We start from the raw sequence: 18,079 nt of genomic DNA, 5'->3' as shown, positions 1-18,079 counted from the left end.
AGTACCGCGCCTCACCAGCGGTATACTGCTGTGCGCGGGCTGTAAGTGGGGGTAACGGTCTGATTCCTTCCCCCACTATATAAAGGGGGTCTTCTTCCCCTTGGTCGAACCTGACCGTTTGAGCTCGTGTTCTTCCTCCATTGTTGACCTTCCTTGAGCTTGCTAACTCTCAATCCCTCCAATGATTCTTGCTAGTTCTTGAGGGAAAAGAGAGAGGAGATCTAGATCCACTTCTTCACCAATCACTTTCTCCTCTATGTGAGGGAAACCCCTTGGATCTGGATCTTGGAGTTCTTTGTGAGCTCCTTGTTCTTCCTCTCATATTTCTCCATAGCTTTTGTTGTTGTGGAGGGATTTGAGTGTGAGGGACTTGGCCGCTTCGTGTGTTCTTGCCATTGCATTAGTTGCATCGGTTTGAGTTCTCCACGGTGATACGTGGAAGTGAAGTTTGAGAAGCTTGTTACCTTTTGATACTTAGTACCCTAGAGATTGTTCTTCATGGATGCTTTGGCATCCTAGAAGCTTGATGGTGCCTCGGAGCTCAATGATTGTGGTGTAAAGCTCCGGGAAAGCGTCGGGGTCTCCAATTAGGTTGTGGAGATTGCCCCGAGCAATTTGTACGGGTACCGGTGACCGCCCCCAAGGGTTGCCATTTGTATGGGTTCGGTGACCGTCCTCAAGGGTCCCTTAGTGGAATCACGGCATCTTGCATTGTGCGAGGGCGTGAGGAGATTATGGTGGCCTTAGTGGCATCTTGGAGAGCATTGTGCCTCCACACCGCTCCAATGGAGATTGGCATCCGCAAGGTTGTGAACTTCGGGATACATCATCGTCACCGTACCCGAACTCTTTACTTATGTACTTTACTTTGTGATAGCCATATTGTTTTTTGTCATATATATTGCTATCACTTAGTTGTTTATCTTGCTTAGCATAAGTTGTTGGTGCACATAGTTGAGCCTAGTTGTTTTAGGTTTTGTGCTTGACAAATTAAACGTTAGTTTTATTCCGCATTTCTTGAAGCCTAAACCGTAATTATTTTAAAGCGCCTATTCACGCCCCCCCCCCCCTCTAGGCGACATCCACGTCCTTTCAATTGCCAGGGAGCATAACTATATTTATTGTGTTAACTTGAGCATATCCAGATGATACTATGAAGAACCTAAAGGATACTGAACCAAGATCGTGGTTTGATCCACCTACTGTTTTGAATCAGCATATTGCACCACCGCATGGTGCTCGTCACTATTATATCCTTAAGCTTTTTTCCTTTCTCGCTAAAAGGCAAGGCTAAAGAATGGTTCCTTTCTCGCTAAAAGGCGAGGCTAAAGAATGGTTCCTTTCTCGCTAAAAAGCGAGGCTAAATAATGGTTCCTTTCTCTTGCTCCCGGTTGTATATGTAGTCCCGAAGATATACTTTATCACTTCTCTAAAAAATATTTACCTGCTCATAAGAAACAAGTTGCCTTACAGAAAATGTTTAACCTTATGCAAAATAAAGAAGAGAATTCCCCTCAAGCTTCGGGGGCTTCTCCAGCTACTAAGAGATTTGTCCGATCATCCTCTTAATAAAAATGAAATACATGATATCTTTTATAATGGACTAACTGATGCTTCTAAGAACAACCTAGATAGTTGTGTTGATTGTGTTTTTAAGAAAAGAACGGTTAAACAAGCTGAAGAATTATTGAACAATATATTACAAAATGATGATAATGGGACACTTCCTGAGCGACCGCTCGAACCTATTCAAAAGAAGAGATGTATTCTATTCCACAGTCCTGAAGATATGCAAGAAGCCAAAACATCTATTAAATAAAATGGTATTAAAGCTGAACATGTTAAAAAAATACCACATATCAAAGAAATACATGGACTTGACATCCCCACACAGGTAATAGAGGTAAATTGTCTTCATACCTTTAATGAAAATGATATACCTTATACTAAGACTCCTAGTCAGTGCAGGAATGAATTTGATAATTACAACATTAAGCAAGAAGGTGTTTAACTATTTTATGCATGTCATCGAACGGGCAGTTGTTACTTGCATCCATCTGCAGTTTCGAAGGGAGATGGATGCAAGTAACAGCTAAAAAAGCTTCAGCTCGTGTAGCATCTGCTTTGGCTGCAAGCGTGGAGGTGTGCCGTTTCAAAACTCCCGAGATGCTCGTAGCACAAGAATATACTACAGGGGTGGCCTCAGGAAGAAGAAAATACAACTGGCTTGGCCAGACGCCCGTTCTGACTTTTGAGGGTTCTTTATCCCTCTGTTTGTTCAACAATGTGACCATGCCCAGTTGGTGTTTGCAGCGGTATATATAATGCTCCATTATCCAGAAGTTCGATTCCTCAGCTGATTCTCGTATTTTATCACCAACGAACTTTTCACAACCAAAAACTCAGCCAGCTAAAAAAGTTTCCATCTAAGCTCTTTGAAGAGGTTTGCTTCTTGACATCGAATTTCTCCAAAAACATTTCCTACTCAGCACACTGCTGCTACAGCCTTTCGTAGAAAAGGAGGGTTGCTTCTGCACCCAAAACATCGTCCTCTGACACTTGTGATACATGATCGTCTGAAACGTAAACCCAGTTGCAATGAGGTCGTACTTGAACATTAGCATCAGGATTTGTCGCCACTCTCCGGTAAGCTGCATAATGCCCACCTCCGCATACACCATAGTGCTCAACAACAGCTGATAGACTATATAGCTCCATCCTTGATGAGGACGATGATGATGATGAAGAACTCGTAGCCACATCAACATTTTCCTGAAAGATAAAGAGGGTAAATGAGTTGATCAAATAAGTAAAATTTTGTATGAAGGAATGCCATTATCATCATTATCCTTGGACAAATCAAGTAAAAAAGAAGTTCAAAGAAGATAACTTACCTCATTAAGTGAGTGGACACCACCATTTGTTACTTGATCCTTAGTTGCCTTGCTTGATGAGTTCCCACCAGTAGGAAACATATTAATGGGCATGTGTGCATATAGTTGCCGATATAAATGGAGAGAAGGTGTGTCATATCTTTGCACGTTCATAGCTGAAGGTCCAGGTCCCTGTCCAGTGGTGAATGTGCCTCCGGCAAATGGGGATAGATTGAGAAGTAAAGGAAAAGAAACATGTCCCTGCAATCAAAGCACAGATCATTCAGCAACAATTCATATGGAATGATAGAAAGAGGCAATGTTTTATGTGTCTTTTTTAGTGCTTACCTGACGCTTTACAAGTTCACCATCAAAACTAAAAGAAGCGCGTAACAAATGAATGCACAAGATCTGGAAGAGGACATCAATAGGTGTCATGCCTTTTTTAGACATTATTCTATGCAAAGTTTCAGAAGGTGTCTTTCAATAGTGGATACCTTCGGACAACGAGTGATAGCCAACTGCTTTGTAGCTTTCGAAGATACTGACCATGTTGTTTTCTCTGGACCAAATATATGCTTGCAATTGCAACTGTCATAGTCGACACAGGTGCGCAGTTTGTTAACTTTTTCCTGGTACAGATCTCAATATGAGGTACCGTCAAACTAAATTGTGAAACAAGTACAACTTCACAGAAAATATGGTCATAAAATTTTACCTCGTCAACTTCTGATTGAAGGTTGAAATATTTGGCAGCAGCATTATGCCAACAATGATCACAACGGTAATTATCAAGATGCTCCAATACAGTGAAATGCTTCAGGCAATCCACCAAACTACACCCATTAATCTGAATTTGAAAAGGAACAAAGCATTATGAATAATGCGTGAATCAGAGTATAAACTGATGTACCCACCAAACTGAGAAAGATTAACTTGGACATACAATATCTCCATTTATATCAGGCACGGGAGAGACGGGCAAGCAGTGAAAATTCTCGAAGTCCAATGACAGCTGTGAGACATTAAAAAAATGAGGACAAAAAATCAACAGTTCTGACAAAACGAAATATGCATGGTTTCAACAACAGAAAAAAGCTAGCTGCTCTCTCTGCTACTAGATATATGTAGTTGTAGAGATTTTAAAACATGCTTCTTAACTTCTATCACTAATAATGTTGTGGCTCCGCTCCGCTCCCCTCTCCCTCCGCGCTCCCCTTGCCTAGCCACCGCGCAGCGCCGCCCGGACTGCCCCGCCGGCAGCACCCTCCCCGCACTCCTCCCTGCCCCTCGCGCCATGGCTCTGGTGCCGGCTGACCCTATCGACCGCCGGACGTCCCTCTCCGGCGAGCGCGTCTCCTATGGGGACTGCTGCTCTGGCTCGGAGAGCGGCTCGTCGGCGCGCTCGTACAGCGACGTCGCCCGCACCCCGCCGGCCGTCCCCGCGCCGTCGGCCGCCGCCGCTCCTAGCTGCGTCGCTCCCGCGGCCCGTCCCCCCACCAAAGATCGCCTTGGCTCCCGCTCGGAGGTTCACCGTTCCTCGGGCGGGCCGGTGCTGGACGCGGATGGTTTCCAGCAGGCTCGTCGCCGGGAGCATCGCCGTCGCCCGCGCCGGGAGGCCCCTGCCGGGCCCTCGACCTCGCGCCGCCGCAGCCCTTCTCCCGAGGAGCTCGCGAGCCTCTGCTTCCGATGCCTCGATCATCGCCACTGCGTCCGGGATTGCCCTAACGACATTCGCTGCCGCCGCTGTCTCGCCTCTGGTCACTCCTCCCGTGACTGTGATGGTAGGCGGCCCGCGGCCGCGACCCAGCGATCCCCGCGCAACGCCCCGGTCCTGCAGACCCGGCTTCCTCGCGCTGCCCCTCTCCCAGCGGCGCGCCCCGCTCCCGTCCTGCTGGCTCCAGCCCCCTCCCCACCTCCGGTCTTGCCGGCCGCGGACGCCCCCCCCCCCCCCCGTGTGTTCATGGCGCAGACCGAGGAGATGGACGAGGCCGAGCTGGTGCTCGCCCGCGCGATGGTGGCTTCGGTCACGGGCACCCGCCCCTCCGTGTCCATTGACGAGGTCGCCGCGCTGCTCCTCGGCTCCCTCGAGCTCGAGGAAGGAGACTTCACGGTTCACCAGCACCATCCCGAAGATTTCCTGATCATCTTCTCCTCCCTGGCTATCATGCGGCGGCTCCGCAGCGAGCACTTCATCAGCTCCGCCCGCTTCTCGCTGTCGCTCCGGCCTTGGTGCAAGCTCACCCATGCCGGTGCCGGCGAGCTCGAGTACCGCGTCGAGCTGGAGCTCCGCGGCATCCCCGCTCACGCCTGGTTGCTCTCCACTGCCGAACACCTGCTGGGAGACTGCTGCTGGATCGAGAGACTGCATCCCCGCACTCGTTCCCGCGACGACATGGCGGTCTTCCGCGTCTCAGGGCGCGCGCACGACCCGGCTGCCATCCGGCGCGCCGCCGTTCTGGAAATCGTCGAGCAGCTGCCCGGCCGCGTGCCCTCGGAGGCGTCGGCCGTCAGGACGCTCACGTTCCCGGTGGCCATCGCCCTCACCAAGGCCGAGATGATCAGACCCGCTCCAGCCGCTGCCCACTCCCCCGGCAATGGTGGCGAGGCTGACGACGCTACTGGCAGGCATGGCCCTGGGCCGAGCAAGGGGCAGGGCCACGGCAATGGACGCGCGCGCCGACGGGGCCGCAAGCGTCGACGTACGGACGGGGCGCATGCCGGCCGGGCGGATGGCATGGCAGTGGACGCTCTGGTGCTGCATGCCCACGGCGGCTCCGGCGGCTCCGGCGGTGTTTGTACGGTCGCGCCCTGGCCGTCCTCGGCCGCACCGCGACAGGGGCGCCGCCCCACGCGCCAGGGGATGCTCGCCTGGCCCGGTCAGCAGGGGCCTACACGCCCGCGTCATGGCGCCAGGAAAGGAAGGCGCCAGCGGCCCGCAGTGACGCCCAAAGCCACTTTGCCGGTGGCCCCATCGCTAGCTGCCAACTCCCCCCCCGCGCTGATGACGGCGCGACAGCTGGCAGTGGGACGGGTGGCATGCCCCCATTCGCTGGACGAGGACCGGAGGGGGCTGTAGATTCAAACCCGCCCTTGACCGAGGATGCTTCGCCCGGGCCCGCCACTACTGCGCCCGATCCCACACCCCGTCGGGATCGTGGCCAGCCACGACCGGCTCCTGCAAAGCAACCTGATGGGACGATCCCCCGGGTCCCTCCTGCAGCCCTGTCTGGACCGAAGGGGGCGAGGATCTCCTTTGCCCCCCCTGCACCGCCGCAGCCCCTCCCTGCAAAGCCGCAGCAGGCCCACGCGCGCACCCACGACGGGGAGGCGGGACGCGATCTGCACGCTCCCGCCAATTCGGCCACGCCCGCCCCGTCCCCACCGGCCCCAGCTGTCACCCCGAGACCCGCGGAGGTTGGTGCTGCTGACCCTGCCCCTGCACCCGCGGAAGCTGACCTGGCCGGGCCTGCTGCTGCTGCGAATGGGCCCAGGACCCGGGATATCACTGCCCCTGGGGCCACGCCGGTCGAGACACCCGCGCTAACTGCCATGCCTGCCGGGGCGAACGGGCCTGCGACGCCCACGGAGCCTTCGACCCTGCCGTGCGTGGAACCGGGCTCATCCCTCTGCCCAAGGCGCCTCTCGATACTGCAGAGACCCTCGCCCAGGCAGGACTCCTCCCCCTGCGCTGCTAGCACTAGCACCCGTGCTCTGGTCCCAGGTCGCTTCGCCTCGCCGCCGATCACCCTGCAGCGACGGCGCAACTGCCACGCCCCCAGCCAGCCCTGGACGCTGGGTGCCTTCCTCTCCGCGGCCACCAAACAGCTCGATGCCGTTCTGCCCTCTCCCGGGAAGCGGCAGCGCCCCGCCCTCAACTTCAGTCCGAGGAGGGGACGTTCCGCAGCCGCCGACACCAAAGCCACGGCTCCTTGCGCATCAGATCGGCGCGCGGTGGTGCAGATTCTGCGCACTCTCGGCATTGTGGGGGTGAACCAACAGATTACTGCCACAGAGATGAAGGCCTATGACGATATGTTCGCCATGCCGCTGGGGCTTCCAGTGCTGCAGGCCATGGCCGCCTTGGTAGACCGTGCTATCCCCGCTGACATGGCTACGCCGGCGGGTGATGTCATGGTCCGTGCGCGCTAGGCTGGCGGCGACTGTTGTCGATCTCTCTCCCATGTATCGAGGTCCTTAGATAGTGGTCTGGAATGTTAGGGGATTAAACTCGCGCGCTAGGCGCTGCGCGATCCGCTCTCTGCTATGTACTACTCGGGCATCCATTGTATGTCTTCAGGAAACGAAAATGGAGTTGATTTGCTCGTCGACTGTGTTGGACACCCTCGGGTCCGAGTTCGATGGCTCTACCTATTTCCCGGCCGACGGCACCCGCGGCGGCATTCTCATCGCTTGGAAAACTAGGGTTGTCACCATTTCCGACCCCCTATTTACCCAAAACGCGATCACGGTCAAGGTGTGCGCGCCTGAAGGAGCCCCGTGGTGGCTTACCACGGTGTATGGCCCTCAAGGCGACCCCGAGAAGTTGTTGTTCCTGCAAGAGTTGCGGGACATTCGCGCCGCATGCCAGGGCCCATGGATGCTATGTGGCGATTTCAACCTCATCTACCGGGATGCTGACAAGAGTTCGGGCAACCTGAATCGCCGCATGATGGGCAGATTCCGGCGTGCCATCAACGACCTTGCCTTGAAGGAAGTCTACCTCAACGAGCGCTGCTTTACTTGGTCCAACGAGCAATCGCCGCCGACGCTCGTGCACCTTGACCGGGTACTATGCACCTCGGAGTGGGAGGACTGCCATGAGGAGTGCCACCTCCGTTGCCTTGCATCCGTCGTGTCCGATCACTGCCCGCTGCTCTTGGACTGCTCTCCTATGCCCGTGGCCCATAGGCGCTTCCGCTTCGAGGAATTCTGGCTCCGCCTCGACGGATTCCACGACACCGTCACCACAGCCTGGAACTCGGTGCATGACCCCGACCCCTTCCAGCGGCTGGTCCGACGCCTGCAGGCCACTGCCCACGCCCTTACGAGCTGGAGTGCCCGCTCCACGGGCAGCATCCGGGACAAGCTGGCCATCTCCCGCGAGCTGATTGCCCGCTTCGACCTCGCGATGGAGACTCGCCCGCTCACCCTATCGGAGGATTGGTTGCGCAGGCAGCTCAAGCTGTCATACCTTGGGCTTGCCTCCCTGGAGCGCACTATCGCGCGGCAGCGTGCCCGCATCACCTTCCTCGCGGAGGGAGATGCGAAACGAGCTTCTTCCACCGACAGTGCACTTACCGCCGCCAGAAGAATCACGTGCATAGCCTCCTAGTTGATGGGCAGGTTCTGTCTGATCACGAAGTGATGGCCCAGGCTGCATTCGAGCACTTTGACGGGCTCCTGGGCACTGCGGTGGACCGGGAGCACACGCTTGACCTGGAGCAGCTCATCACGCCCGGACAGCTAGGCAGCCTGGACGAGCCATTCACTTCCGAGGAGATCTGGGCTGCGGTGTGCCGCATGCCGCTGCACAAGGCACCGTGGCCGGACGGGTTCACCGCCGAATTCCTGCGCGCCTGCTGGTGCATCATCAGGCAAGACATCCTGGACGTCTTCGAGCAGCTGTACGCGCTACGAGGGAGAGGGTTTGGTAAGCTTAACCAAGCCCTGCTGCCCAAGCGCGCGGATGCCCACAAGCTGGGCGACTATCGGCCCATTTGCCTGATCCACATCGTCGCCAAGATATTCGTGAAGGTTCTGTCGTTGCGCATCGCCCACAAGCTTGATAGCCTGGTGAGCCGCAACCAGAACGCCTTCATCGCCGGACACACGCTCCACGACAACTTCATGCTCGTCAGGCAGTCTCTGCGGATGCTCCAGCACCTGGGCGCGCCGTGCATCATGCTCAAGCTCGACCTCACGCGGGCTTTCGACTCCATATCCTGGCCGTTCCTCTTTGAGGTCCTGCGCCAATATGGTTTCGGTGACAGGATCAGGGAATGGTTGTCCATCCTGCTCTCTTCGGCCAGCACGCGAGTTATGCTCAATGGAGTACCCGGCCCCCCGATCTGGCACAGGCGCGGGCTGCGCCAGGGTAACTCCACATCGCCGCTGCTCTTTGTCCTGGCGGTCGATGCGCTGGCCCGCCTCATGCATAGGGCGCTCCAGACCGGCATCCTCCGCCGCCTGCACCCCCGTCGCAGCATTCCGGCAATTTCTCTATATGCCGACGACGTGATGATGTTTTGCTACGCTGAGATGGAGGAGGTTATTGCTGTGAAGAGCATCCTGGGCATCTTTGAGACCGCATCTGGCCTACGGGTGAACTACGGCAAGAGCTCCGCCACGACCTTGCATGGGGGTGAGGATGACGACGCCCTGCTGGAGGCGCTGGGCTGCCAGCCCGCGGGGCTGCCCATCACGTACTTTGGCATCCCGCTCTCCACTCGCCGGCCCTCAGCGGCACAGATGCAGCCACTGGTAGACGCCGTCGCAGGCCGCCTTCCGTCCTGGAAGGCATGGCTCATGAACAAGGCAGGACGGCTGGCATTGGTTAAATCTGTCCTCAGCGCGATCCCGATTCACCAGATGCTGGCCCTTTCGCACCCGAAGAAGATCCTGAAACAGCTTGAGAAGATCCAGCGCGGCTTCCTCTGGGCGGGGCGTGAGGCTGCAATGGGAGGGCACTGTCACGTTAACTGGCGCACTGTCTGTCGGCCACTCGCCTACGGCGGGCTGGGCATTCGAGACCTGGAGCGCACGGGGCTAGCGCTCAGGCTCCGCTGGCTCTGGCTATCGAGGACGGATGCCGACCGTGCATGGCAAGGCCTTGACCTACAGTTCTCCCCTGAGGAGCGTGGCCTATTCCATGCATCCACCCTCATGCTAGTAGGTAATGGCCTCACCGCTCTGTTCTGGGAGGACCGATGGCTGCATAGGCAGTCAATTCGCGAGCTTGCGCCACTCCTATACCTATGCATCCCCAAGAACAGAAGAAGAGCGAGGACGGTGGCGGAAGGCATCGCCGGCAATGCCTGGGCCCGTGACATTAGAGGTGTGGTGGGCCTGCAGGAGATAGGCCAATACTTGAGGACTTGGCAGCTCGTCGCTCGCATCAATCTGTCCTCGGAGCTGGACAAGCTCATCTGGAAGTGGACGGCCAACGGCATCTACTCGGCGAGATCTTGCTACCGGGCAACCTTCCATGGATCATTGACATGCCACTCTTGGCAGCTCATTTGGAAAGGTTGGGCTCCCCCGAAAGTCAAGTTCTTCCACTGGCTTGCGGATCTGGACCGCTGCTGGACCGCAACAAGGCTCGCGCGCCGAGGGCTCCCTCACCACACTCGCTGCCTCCTATGCGACCAAGAGCCTGAGACTATCCAACACCTGCTGATCTCCTGCTCCTTCGCGCGGCAGGCATGGCATGAGACGCTGTCCTGGCTGCACCTCCCGGTCCCTCTGCCGATGCATGACGCTTCCATCCAGGACTGGTGGAGTAGGGCGAGAGACGCCACCCCCCCCCCACCGCTCCGCAAGACACTGCGATCTGTCGCGCTGCTGGTCCCCTGGATGATATGGAAGCATAGGAACGCGCGTGTGTTCGATCACATACCTCCGTCGCTGAACGAGCTCTTAGATAGGATACAAGATGAGGCTAGGTGCTGGGCTCGGGCTGGGGACAAAGGGCTTAGGGTTCCTTGCCCCCAACCTGGGATGTCCACTAGACCTACATGTAACCGTGTTGTAACCACCTCTTCGGAGGCTGTAAACTATCCCCCCTTTTTCAATGCAAAGAAACGCAAGGCTTTTGCGTGTTCTCAAAAAACTAATAATGTTGTGGAAATGTGGACTCATACAAGTCAGCGGTATGAACAGAGAAAAAAAATGAGACACTGCAGGAAACAGCGGGCAGCCGAGGATTCCGGAAAGAGGTCAGCAAGAGCCAAAGCAAATGCATGCCGCATCCATAAGAAAAATTAGGGAAGTAAAGCCACTATATGTTATAGCCTATTATCCCAGGATGTTCTTTAGCTGAGTCCATGTAGATCTAAGGAGCAGTTCAAAGCAGTCTAAGTAGTACACGTGGAGAACCGAGCGCTAGCTTGGTGGCTAGAACTTACAGGTGTAAGCTCGCCCACTCGCGTTTGATCCGCAGGGATGTCTCATTTCTACCTAAATGCTATTAGAGTACAGTTAAGGGAGGGAACTTGCCCCTTTAACCACATTTTTTAAACTAGTACTGTAGTTCATGTGGTTTCAGTCAAACAAGAATTACGTCTCTACCATCTAAAATTTTCTCACTCTAGTCAATTTCTATCCCTATGTCCTCTAATACCATAAATCTCCTTCAAGCTATGAAGGCCGGCCATTTTTGGTAGTTCTCCCATGTGAACTATCTAACATTAGTAGATTCCACAAATACATATTTCCTCTATGCAATATAGTCATATACTAACCTCTAACTAAAAAAATACTAATGGTCCAAGATATGTTTGAATTTGCCAACAAAAAATGCATATAGCAGTAGAAATAACAATAACTAAATAGTTCATAAACCACACGTTTATAGTTACGAAAAAGAGGCATAGATATCTACCACAGATGAACAATTTCTGCAAGATAATGTGCTGCCAATAGTCCCATCAAAGGGACCAAATATGTTTTGTTTCCAGCGCTTGCATTCAGGTTGGTTACCTTCCCTTTGCTTGTATACTTTGGAGTGGAACATGGTAATGTCTGCCAGAGAACTCTTATATGGTACATAGCAATGGGAAAATTCATCCCTCAGTGATGTCAATAGATGAACAAAAGCTTCAGAAGCATCCTATGAGGGTAAAATACTTCTTATCAAATCCTGGATATCATACACAAGGTAAGATTTCTAAAGAATAGATGGAACAAAGCATCATGCCTGCTGTCTGGTCAAATTGAAGTGACTAACATAGCAGCTCAAAGCATGCATTACGCTTTCTGGATTCAATACAATTTTCTTATCTCGAACTGTGCTCAAGTCTGCAGACATATACGCAGATTCATTAAGTAGTAAAAGAAATTTTAGACAGACAAGATAGCAATTTATGAACAGTAAGTAAGCAAAGAGCTCGGACATCACATATTAAATAGGAGTATATAATTTAAGAAGAAAGAAAATTTATAAAATGTTGTTTGCAAAAGTTCTTTCAAATAGAAGCAGCAACGGAATGGACCAACTGGATCATCAAGCACGTTAAACTATGAGCAGCGGGCAATCGATTGCTCCAGGTAATACAGTTCCATTATATGGGAATTTAGCACTTGGTCAAACGGATCCATAAATGTGAACAATAAATTGGAGATTAGCTTGGGGAAAAGTGGGAAACTGTGTTTAAAAGTCACAGTATGTATCCATTCCGCCACCTTTTTTTTCGAGAAAACGCAAAAGCCTTGCGTTTCTTTGCATTGAAAAGGGGGGATAGTTTACAGCCTCCGAAGAGGTGGTTACAACACGGTTACATGTAGGTCTAGTGGACATCCCAGGTTGGGGGCAAGGCTACCCTAAGCCCTTTGTCCCCAGCCCGAGCCCAGCATCTAGCCTCATCTTGTATCCTATCTAAGAGCTCGTTTAGCGACGGAGGGATGTGATCGAACACACACGCGTTCCTATGCTTCCATATCATCCAGGGGACCAGCAGCGCGACAGATCGCAGTGTCTTGCGGAGCGGTGGGGGGGTGGCGTCTCTCGCCCTACTCCACCAGTCCTGGATGGAAGCGTCATGCATCGGCAGAGGGGCCGGGAGGTGCAGCCAGGAAAGCGTCTCATGCCATGCCTGCCGCGCAAAGGAGCAGGAGATCAGCAGGTGTTGGATAGTCTCAGGCTCTTGGTCGCATAGGAGGCAGCGAGTGTGGTGAGGGAGCCCTCGGCGCGCGAGCCTTGCCGCGGTCCAGATCCGCAAGCCAGTGGAAGAACTTGACTTTCGGGGGAGCCCAACCTTTCCAAATGAGCTGCCAAGAGTGGCATGTCAATGATCCATGGAAGGTTGCCCGGTAGCAAGATCTCGCCGAGTAGATGCCGTTGGCCGTCCACTTCCAGATGAGCTTGTCCGGCTCCGAGGACAGATTGATGCGAGCGACGAGCTGCCAAGTCCTCAAGTATTGGCCTATCTCCTGCAGGCCCACCACACCTCTAATGTCACGGGCCCAGGCATTGCCGGCGATGCCTTCCGCCACCGTCCTCGCTCTTCTTCTGTTCTTGGGGATGCATAGGTATAGGAGTGGTGCAAGCTCGCGAATTGACTGCCCATGCAGCCATCGGTCCTCCCAGAACAGAGCGGTTAGGCCATCACCTACTAGCATGAGGGTGGATGCATGGAATAGGCCGCGCTCCTCAGGGGAGAACTGCAGGTCAAGGCCTTGCCATGCACGGTCGGCATCCGTCCTCGATAGCCAGAGCCAGCGGAGCCTGAGCGCTAGCCCCGTGCGCTCCAGGTCTCGAATGCCCAGCCCGCCGTAGGCAAGTGGCCGACGGAGAGTGCGCCAGTTAACGTGACAGTGCCCTCCCATTGCAGCCTCACGCCCAGCCCAGAGGAAGCCACGCTGGATCTTCTCAAGCTGTTTCAGGATCTTCTTCGGGGGCGAAAGGGCCAGCATCTGGTGAATCGGGATCGCGCTGAGGACAGATTTAACCAATGCCAGCCGTCCTGCCTTGTTCATGAGCCATGCCTTCCAGGACGGAAGGTGGCCTGCGACGGCGTCTACCAGTGGCTGCATCTGTGCCGCTGAGGGCCGGCGAGTGGAGAGCGGGATGCCCAAGTACGTGATGGGCAGCCCCGCGGGCTGGCAGCCCAGCGCCTCCAGCAGGGCGTCGTCATCCTCACCCCCATGCAGGGTCGTGGCGGAGCTCTTGCCGTAGTTCACCCGCAGGCCCGATGGAGTCTCAAAGATGCCCAAGATGCTCTTCACAGCAATAACCTCCTCCATCTCAGCGTGGCAAAACATCATCACGTCGTCAGCATATAGTGAAATTGCCGGAATGCTGCGTCAGGGGTGCAGGCGCCGGAGGATGCCAGTCTGGAGCGCCCTATGCATGAGGCGGGCCAGCGCATCAACCGCCAGGACAAAGAGCAGCGGCGATGTGGAGTCACCCTGGCGCAGCCCGCGCCTGTGCCAGATCAGGGGTCCGGGTACTCCATTGAGCATAACTCGCGTGCTGGCCGAAGAGAGCAGGATGGACAGCCATTCCTTGATCCTGTCTCCGAAACCATATTGGCGCAGGACCTCGAAGAGGAACGGCCAGGATATGGAGTCGAAAGCCCGCGTGAGGCCGAGCTTGAGCATGATGCACGGCGCGCCCAGGTGCTGGAGCATCCGCAGAGACTGCCTGACGAGCATGAAGTTGTCGTGGAGCGTGCGTCCGGCGATGAAGGCGTTCTGGTTGCGGCTCACCAGGCTATCAAGCTTGGGGGCGATGCGCAACGACAGAACCTTCGCGAATATCTTGGCGACGATGTGGATCAGGCAAATGGGCCGATAGTCGCCCAGCTTGTGGGCATCCGCGCGCTTGGGCGGCAGGGTGAGCAGGGCTTGGTTGAGCTTACCAAACCCTCTCCCTCGTAGTGCGTACAGCTGCTCGAAGACGTCCAGGATGTCTTGCCTGATGATGCACCAGCAGGCGTGCAGGAATTCGGCGGTGAACCCGTCCGGCCCCGGTGCCTTGTGCGGCGGCATGCGGCTCACCACAGCCCAGATCTCCTCGGATGTGAATGGCTCGTCCAGGCTGTCCAGATGGCCGGGCGTGATGGGCTGCTCCAGGTCAAGCGTGTGCTCCCGGTCCACCGCAGTGCCCAGGAGCCCGTCAAAGTGCTCGAATGCAGCCTGGGCCATCTCCTCGTGATCAGACAGTACCTGCCCATCAACTAGGAGGCTATGCACGCGATTCTTCTGGCGGCGGTAAGTGCACTGCCAGTGGAAGAAGCTCGTTTCGCATCTCCCTCCGCGAGGAAGGTGATACAGGCGCGCTGCCGTGCGATAGTGCGCTCCAGGGAGGCGAGCCCAAGGTATGACAGCTTGAGCTGCCTGCGCAACCAATCCTCTGGCAGGGTGAGCGGGCGAGTCTCCATCGCGAGGTCGAAGCGGGCAATCAGCTCGGGGAGATGGCCAGCTTGTCCCGGATGCTGCCCGTGGAGCGGGCACTCCAGCTCGTAAGGGCGCGGGCAGTGGCCTGCAGGCGTCGGACCAGCCGCTGGAAGGGGTCGGGGTCATGCACCGAGTTCCAGGCTGTGGCGACGGTGTCGTGGAATCCGTCGAGGCGTAGCCAGAATTCCTCGAAGCGGAAGCGCCTATGGGCCACGGGCATAGGAGAGCAGTCCAGGAGCAGCGGGCAGTGATCGGACACGACGGATGCAAGGCAACGGAGGTGGCACTCCCCATGGTAGTCCTCCCACTCCGAGGTGCATAGTACCCGGTCAAGGTGCACGAGCGTCGGCGGCGATTGCTCGTTGGACCAAGTAAAGCGGCGCCCGTTGAGGTAGACTTCCTTCAAGGCAAGGTCGTTGATGGCACGCCGGAATCTGCCCATCATGCGGCGATTCAGGTTGCCCGAACTCTTGTCAGCATCCCGGTAGATGAGGTTGAAATCGCCCCATAGCATCCATGGGCCCTGGCATGCGGCGCGAATGTCCCGCAACTCTTGCAGGAACAGCAGCTTCTCGGGGTCGCCTTGGGGGCCATACACCGTGGTAAGCCACCACGGGGCTCCTTCAGGCGCGCGCACCTTGACCGTGACCGTGTTTTGGGTAAATAGGGGGTCGGAAATGGTGACAGCCCTAGTTTTCCAAGCGATGAGAATGCCGCCGCGGGTGCCGTCGGCCGGGAGATAGGTAGAGCCATCGAACTCGGACCCAAGGGTGTCCAACACAGTCGACGAGCAAATCAACTCCATTTTCGTTTCCTGAAGACATACAATGGATGCCCGAGTAGTACATAGCAGAGAGCGGATCGCGCACCTAGCGCGCGAGTTTAGCGGACACATTCTGGGGACTATAGATCCCGGTAGTAAAGCTACACAAGTGCATTGACCGCTGATTCTATACACCACTGAATTCCCCAATAGTAATCTTGAAGATGGTACAAAGTTTAACAGTCCATGTTACCAACATTACCTTTTAAAAGGGAACTTAAAGCAAGGATAAGAGGCATTCTTTCAGACTGTTCCTCGGGTAGCACATCATCACTTTCAAGTAAATCGTCTAGAGAGGATACAAAATTGTCGCAGCTAGCAAGTGCCTGTCAAGGAAACATTCTCTGGTTTAGCATGAACTCCAACCCGAGAACAATACTCGCACACGATGCACGCCGCAATATGGATTCAGTAAAAGAAATGTATGAGCTACCTGCAGAATAACATTGAGAAAGCAATTATTGCCAAGATTTTGCAGGCCTCCAGTGTAGTACAGCCTCTCCGATTCCGAAGAGAACTTCCCGAGAAGCCATTGTACGCCCAAACTGCTATTCAGCACTTTGCACAGCCCAGCAACTCCTATCCCCAGCCCAACAGCAACGGCTGTAAGACTGAAACCATGCCAGTGTCCCTGGCTAAGAGATAGCAGTAGATTGCCGTGCTCGAACTTACCCATGAATCGACTTGCCCTGACCCACTATCCTTTGCAAGAAACAGAATTCGGTCCTCAGAAGAAGCCTAGATTTGATTCCTATCCAGAGATTTTTGTTTGGCTATCCGATTCGCGGCACCTGAATCAGTAGAAATAGTTTTCATGGCATTTAATTTCAGAATCCCCACGAGCGAACCGTACTCTCGCAAGCAATCTAGGGGTTACTTACCCGCAAAAGAAAAGAAAAGATAACAGTAAACGGCAGTACAGCACGAGTAGGAGTCCCTGGTTGCGCCCCGTTGGCCGTCGGTGAGGCCGCCGACGAGGATGAGGAGGCGAAGCAAGCAGGCCTGCCTTCTTGTGTCCCGCTCTCCGTCTCTGAAATCAGGGAGAGAAGAAGAGCAGACGAGACTGGGAAGGGGAGGAATCCGCAGAGGCGAACAGGCGACCGTCGAGGCAGAGGAGCAAGAACTCAAGGAAACGGGGTATTCGTGGGTGCTCAAGATCTGAACAGTGTCGCTCTCGTCCGCTCGATGGCCAGTGCACGGCCCAGATTGAAGAGACTAAGACCCTGACCAATTTTGCACAAAACCCTTCATAGAACTCTTTCGGTCCCACAATAACTGTCTCAAGCTCAAAAAAAATATATACTATAGCTAAACAAAGTTAAGACACTTATTTTGAGACGGAGTAAGTATTATTTTTTAGCACTGTCCAAAATTGGGTCGGCCGCCCCGCAACCCCACGATATGCGTGCGGGCAGCCGTCACATGTGTCACATGTGTCGTCTTCTTACTCCCTTCCTTTTTCCTCACGTGCCAGCACATCATGGCCGCACCAACAACGAGCATGAGAGAATCCCCCTCCCCCCCTTCCCCGATGACCTCGCCAGCTTGTCGTTGCTCACCATTCTCGATCCCGAACATCCGCAATTCTCGAAGCCCCCATGGTTGCAACAAAAAAATCGAACGCCGGTGGAAGCTTCTCTTGAAGTCCATTGCAGCAACAAAAATCGTGTGTCATCGTTGTCGGCCATGCTCGTCGTCACCTGGTTGCAACAAAATCACAGCGCTATCACCGTCATCCACACTTCGTTGTCGCGGGTTATAACAAATCTGGTCGTTGGTTGCAGCTTTCCTGCTGCTGCTTGCAGCAAAAAATCACAGCATCGTCGTCGTCGACCGCCGTCCACACTTTGTTGTCGCTGGTTGTAGCAAATTTGGGCGTTGGTTGTAGCTTTCCTACTGTCGGTTGCAGCAAAAAAGATAGCACTGTCGTCGCCAGCCATACTTCAATGTGATGGCTGTAGTTGTAAGGGCATCTAGTGCAACCCCTTGTTGGTTTTGGAGTATTGAAGGCAAACGCGGTTGAGGGACTAATGTGTTTGTGAGAACATAGACATAACTCCCTCGAGATTCGTTGGTGGACAACCCCCAAAAATGTCCGAAGACATTGATGATGGTCAAAGCCATTGGTGATATGCGAAGATAATCGCTTGAAGACTATGAAACGCGAAGACGAAGTCTTTTGGTAGTTTTATTTCTTCTTTCTCGAGTCATAGGAACTGTTGTACTGTTAAGTGGGGTCGATGTGATCGAAGTCAGATGCTGAAGT

The 18,079-nt window shown here is 54.5% G+C and overlaps 1 protein-coding gene across 2 annotated transcripts; it reads right to left on the bottom strand.

Annotated features, from left to right (window-relative positions):
* Positions 1-1,809: 1,809 nt before the first annotated feature.
* On the bottom strand, positions 1,810-16,941 carry LOC123426725 (ubiquitin carboxyl-terminal hydrolase 27). 2 transcript variants are annotated; one of them, XM_045110599.1, is made up of 12 exons: positions 16,695-16,941; positions 16,486-16,604; positions 16,247-16,392; positions 16,016-16,139; positions 11,791-11,891; positions 11,476-11,703; positions 3,820-3,888; positions 3,592-3,723; positions 3,371-3,505; positions 3,222-3,284; positions 2,895-3,134; positions 1,810-2,772 (listed from the first exon to the last, which is right to left on the bottom strand). In XM_045110599.1, exons 2-12 carry the CDS (start codon positions 16,487-16,489, stop codon positions 2,500-2,502), a joined length of 1,515 nt encoding a protein of 504 aa, XP_044966534.1. In that variant the 5' UTR covers positions 16,490-16,604; positions 16,695-16,941; the 3' UTR covers positions 1,810-2,499. The 2 variants fall into 2 exon arrangements, with proteins under 2 accessions (XP_044966534.1, XP_044966533.1); XM_045110598.1 differs by having other exon boundaries at positions 16,247-16,604.
* Positions 16,942-18,079: the final 1,138 nt, after the last annotated feature.

This window comes from Hordeum vulgare, chromosome 2H (assembly GCF_904849725.1).
Source record: "Hordeum vulgare subsp. vulgare chromosome 2H, MorexV3_pseudomolecules_assembly, whole genome shotgun sequence".
Classification (NCBI taxonomy): domain Eukaryota; kingdom Viridiplantae; phylum Streptophyta; class Magnoliopsida; order Poales; family Poaceae; genus Hordeum; species Hordeum vulgare.
Note: the sequence above shows the minus strand (reverse complement) of the source record. Positions and strands in the feature narration are given on the sequence as shown.